This window comes from Eucyclogobius newberryi, unplaced genomic scaffold, assembly GCF_026437365.1.
Source record: "Eucyclogobius newberryi isolate DKJ021-1_F unplaced genomic scaffold, fEucNew1.0.hap1 SCAF_6, whole genome shotgun sequence".
NCBI classification, from domain to species: Eukaryota; Metazoa; Chordata; class Actinopteri; order Gobiiformes; family Gobiidae; genus Eucyclogobius; species Eucyclogobius newberryi.
Genome location: NW_027316278.1, coordinates 520,001 through 525,000, shown reverse-complemented (window position 1 = coordinate 525,000; position 5,000 = coordinate 520,001). Strand labels below are relative to the sequence as shown.

The 5,000-nt window shown below is 58.4% G+C and overlaps 1 protein-coding gene across 1 annotated transcript in view; it reads right to left on the bottom strand.

The window, feature by feature from the left end:
• LOC140347277 (cGMP-dependent protein kinase 2-like) overlaps nt 1-5,000 on the bottom strand; it is a 99,582-nt gene that overhangs the window by 20,385 nt on the left and 74,197 nt on the right. Inside the window, exons 7-8 of the mRNA XM_072433665.1 lie at nt 4,980-5,000; nt 4,845-4,913 (exon numbers count right to left, since the gene is read on the bottom strand). The exon at nt 4,980-5,000 is cut by the window's right edge and continues 74 nt beyond it. Coding sequence (XP_072289766.1) covers nt 4,845-4,913; nt 4,980-5,000 — 90 coding nt within the window. The remainder of the gene's footprint in view (nt 1-4,844; nt 4,914-4,979) is intronic.

Sequence of the window (5,000 nt, the reverse complement as noted above, 5' to 3'; positions counted from 1 at the left end):
TGGTGCCAGAGTCAGGACTAAACATGGACCGGCCTCTCGCCGGTGCCAGAGTCAGGACTAAACATGGGCCGGCCTCCTGCTGGTGCCAGAGTCAGGACTAAACATGGACAGGCCTCCTGCTGGTGCCAGAGTCAGGACTAAACATGGACCGGCCTCTCGCCGGTGCCAGAGTCAGGACTAAACATGGGCCGGCCTCCTGCTGGTGCCAGAGTCAGGACTAAACATGGACAGGCCTCCTGCTGGTGCCAGAGTCAGGACTAAACACTGACCGGCCTCCTGCTGGTGTCCAGAGTCAGGACTAAACATGGACCGGCCTCCTGCTGGTGTCCAGAGTCAGGACTAAACATGGAGCGGCCTCCTGCTGGTGCCCAGAGTCAGGACTAAACATGGAGCGGCCTCCTGCTGGTGCCAGAGTCAGGACTAAACATGGACCGGCCTCTCGCCGGTGCCAGAGTCAGGACTAAACATGGGCCGGCCTCCTGCTGGTGCCAGAGTCAGGACTAAACATGGACAGGCCTCCTGCTGGTGCCAGAGTCAGGACTAAACACTGACCGGCCTCCTGCTGGTGTCCAGAGTCAGGACTAAACATGGACCGGCCTCCTGCTGGTGTCCAGAGTCAGGACTAAACATGGACCGGCCTCCTGCTGGTGCCAGAGTCAGGACTAAACATGGACCGGCCTCCTGCTGGTGCCAGAGTCAGGACTAAACATGGACCGGCCTCCTGCTGGTGCCAGAGTCAGGACTAAACATGGACAGGCCTCCTGCTGGTGCCAGAGTTAGGACTAAACATGGACCGGCCTCCTGCAGGTGCCAGAGTCAGGACTAAACATGGACCGGCCTCCTGCTGGTGCCAGAGTCAGGACTAAACATGGAGCGGCCTCCTGCTGGTGCCAGAGTCAGGACTAAACACTGACCGGCCTCCTGCTGGTGTCCAGAGTCAGGACTAAACATGGACCGGCCTCCTGCTGGTGTCCAGAGTCAGGACTAAACATGGACCGGCCTCTCGCCGGTGCCAGAGTCAGGACTAAACATGGACCGGCCTCTTGCTGGTGCCAGAGTCAGGACTAAACATGGACCGGCCTCCTGCTGGTGCCAGAGTCAGGACTAAACATGGACCGGCCTCCTGCTGGTGCCAGAGTCAGGACTAAACATGGAGCGGCCTCCTGCTGGTGCCAGAGTCAGGACTAAACACTGACCGGCCTCCTGCTGGTGTCCAGAGTCAGGACTAAACATGGACCGGCCTCCTGCTGGTGCCAGAGTCAGGACTAAACATGGAGCGGCCTCCTGCTGGTGCCAGAGTCAGGACTAAACACTGACCGGCCTCCTGCTGGTGTCCAGAGTCAGGACTAAACATGGACCGGCCTCCTGCTGGTGTCCAGAGTCAGGACTAAACATGGACCGGCCTCCTGCTGGTTCCAGAGTCAGGACTAAACATGGACCGGCCTCCCGCTGGTGCCAGAACCAGGACTAAACATGGACCGGCCTCCTGCTGGTGCCAGAGTCAGGACTAAACATGGACCGGCCTCCCGCTGGTGCCAGAACCAGGACTAAACATGGACCGGCCTCCCGCTGGTGCCAGAACCAGGACTAAACATGGACCGGCCTCCTGCTGGTGCCAGAGTCAGGACTAAACATGGACCGGCCTCCTGCTGGTGTCCAGAGTCAGGACTAAACATGGACCGGCCTCCTGCTGGTTCCAGAGTCAGGACTAAACATGGACCGGCCTCCCGCTGGTGCCAGAACCAGGACTAAACATGGACCGGCCTCCTGCTGGTGCCAGAGTCAGGACTAAACATGGACCGGCCTCCTGCCGGTGCCAGAGTCAGGACTAAACATGGACCGGCCTCCTGCTGGTGCCAGAGTCAGGAGTAAACATGGACCGGCCTCCTGCTGGTGCCAGAGTCAGGACTAAACGTGGAGCGGCCTCCTGCTGGTGCCAGAGTCAGGACTAAACATGGACCGGCCTCCTGCTGGTGCCAGAGTCAGGACTAAACATGGACCGGCCTCCTGCTGGTGCCAGAGTCAGGACTAAACATGGAGCGGCCTCCTGCTGGTGCCAGAGTCAGGACTAAACACTGACCGGCCTCCTGCTGGTGTCCAGAGTCAGGACTAAACATGGACCGGCCTCCTGCTGGTGTCCAGAGTCAGGACTAAACATGGACCGGCCTCCTGCTGGTGCCAGAGTCAGGACTAAACGTGGACCGGCCTCCTGCTGGTGCCAGAGTCAGGACTAAACATGGACTGGCCTCCTGCTGGTGTCCAGAGTCAGGAATAAACATGGAGCGGCCTCCTGCTGGGGCCAGAGACAGGACTAAACATGGACCGGCCTCCTGCTGGTGCCAGAGTCAGGACTAAACATGGACTGGCCTCCTGCTGGTGTCCAGAGTCAGGAATAAACATGGAGCGGCCTCCTGCTGGTGCCAGAGTCAGGACTAAACATGGACCGGCCTCCTGCCGGTGCCAGAGTCAGGACTAAACATGGACCGGCCTCCTGCTGGTGCCAGAGTCAGGAGTAAACATGGACCGGCCTCCTGCTGGTGCCAGAGTCAGGACTAAACATGGACCGGCCTCCTGCCGGTGCCAGAGTCAGGACTAAACATGGACCGGCCTCCTGCTGGTGCCAGAGTCAGGACTAAACATGGACCGGCCTCCTGCTGGTGCCAGAGTTAGGACTAAACATGGACCGGCCTCCTGCAGGTGCCAGAGTCAGGACTAAACATGGAGCGGCCTCCTGCTGGTGCCAGAGTCAGGACTAAACACTGACCGGCCTCCTGCTGGTGTCCAGAGTCAGGACTAAACATGGACCGGCCTCCTGCTGGTGTCCAGAGTCAGGACTAAACATGGACCGGCCTCTCGCCGGTGCCAGAGTCAGGACTAAACATGGACCGGCCTCTTGCTGGTGCCAGAGTCAGGACTAAACATGGACCGGCCTCCCGCTGGTGCCAGAACCAGGACTAAACATGGACCGGCCTCCTGCTGGTGCCAGAGTCAGGACTAAACGTGGAGCGGCCTCCTGCTGGTGCCAGAGTCAGGACTAAACATGGACCGGCCTCCTGCTGGTGCCAGAGTCAGGACTAAACATGGACCGGCCTCCTGCTGGTGTCCAGAGTCAGGACTAAACATGGACCGGCCTCCTGCTGGTGTCCAGAGTCAGGACTAAACGTGGAGCGGCCTCCCGCTGGTGCCAGAACCAGGACTAAACATGGACCGGCCTCCTGCTGGTGCCAGAGTCAGGACTAAACATGGACCGGCCTCCTGCTGGTGCCAGAGTCAGGACTAAACATGGACCGGCCTCCTGCTGGTGCCAGAGTCAGGACTAAACATGGACCGGCCTCCTGCTGGTGCCAGAGTCAGGACTAAACATGGACCGGCCTCTTACTGGTGCCAGAGTCAGGACTAAACATGGACCGGCCTCCTGCTGGTGCCAGAGTCAGGACTAAACATGGAGCGGCCTCCTGCTGGTGCCAGAGTCAGGACTAAACATGGACCGGCCTCCTGCTGGTGCCAGAGTCAGGACTAAACATGGAGCGGCCTCCTGCTGGTGCCAGAGTCAGGACTAAACATGGACCGGCCTCCTGCTGGTGCCAGAGTCAGGACTAAACATGGACCGGCCTCCTGCTGGTGCCAGAGTCAGGACTAAACATGGACTGGCCTCCTGCCGGTGTCAGAGTCAGGACTAAACATGGACCGGCCTCATGCTGGTGCCAGAGTCAGGACTAAACATGGACCGGCCTCCTGCTGGTGCCAGAGTCAGGACTAAACATGGACCGGCCTCCTGCTGGTGTCCAGAGTCAGGACTAAACATGGACCGGCCTCCTGCTGGTGTCCAGAGTCAGGACTAAACATGGACCGGCCTCCTGCTGGTGCCAGAGTCAGGACTAAACGTGGAGCGGCCTCCTGCTGGTGTCCAGAGTCAGGACTAAACATGGACCGGCCTCCTGCTGGTTCCAGAGTCAGGACTAAACGTGGAGCGGCCTCCCGCTGGTGCCAGAACCAGGACTAAACATGGACCGGCCTCCTGCTGGTGCCAGAGTCAGGACTAAACATGGACCGGCCTCCTGCTGGTTCCAGAGTCAGGACTAAACGTGGAGCGGCCTCCCGCTGGTGCCAGAACCAGGACTAAACATGGACCGGCCTCCCGCTGGTGCCAGAACCAGGACTAAACATGGACCGGCCTCCTGCTGGTGCCAGAGTCAGGACTAAACATGGACCGGCCTCCTGCTGGTGTCCAGAGTCAGGACTAAACATGGACCGGCCTCCTGCTGGTGTCCAGAGTCAGGACTAAACGTGGAGCGGCCTCCCGCTGGTGCCAGAACCAGGACTAAACATGGACCGGCCTCCTGCTGGTGCCAGAGTCAGGACTAAACATGGACCGGCCTCCTGCTGGTGCCAGAGTCAGGACTAAACATGGACCGGCCTCCTGCTGGTGCCAGAGTCAGGACTAAACATGGAGCGGCCTCCTGCTGGTGCCAGAGTCAGGACTAAACATGGAGCGGCCTCCTGCTGGTGCCAGAGTCAGGACTAAACATGGAGCGGCCTCCTGCTGGTGCCAGAGTCAGGACTAAACATGGAGCGGCCTCCTGCTAGTGCCAGAGTCAGGACTAAACATGGAGCGGCCTCCTGCTGGTGCCATATGACTAAAAGGATTCTATTTGCACTTTTCTCTTTTATGTCTTAAACTGTTTTGTGTATGAATTGTGCTCTACAAATAAACCTGCTTTACCAGTTTACACCCTGAAAGTGCAATTGTTCATTTTATCAAGTTGTTTTACATGTTGTGATGTCAAATGTCACATGACAGGCAAACACATAATATGACTTTGAAAAGTGAAAAAGACACAAACTCTCTGTCGATGACCAGGCACTCCACGTTGTCCTCATCTGCCACGATGTTGGCCGAGCGCACGTCATCACTGCAAACACGAACATCAGATCAAACACAGACACGGAGGAAGCTGTCAATCTAAAATGTGTCTGACCTGATGAGGGCCTTTTCTCCA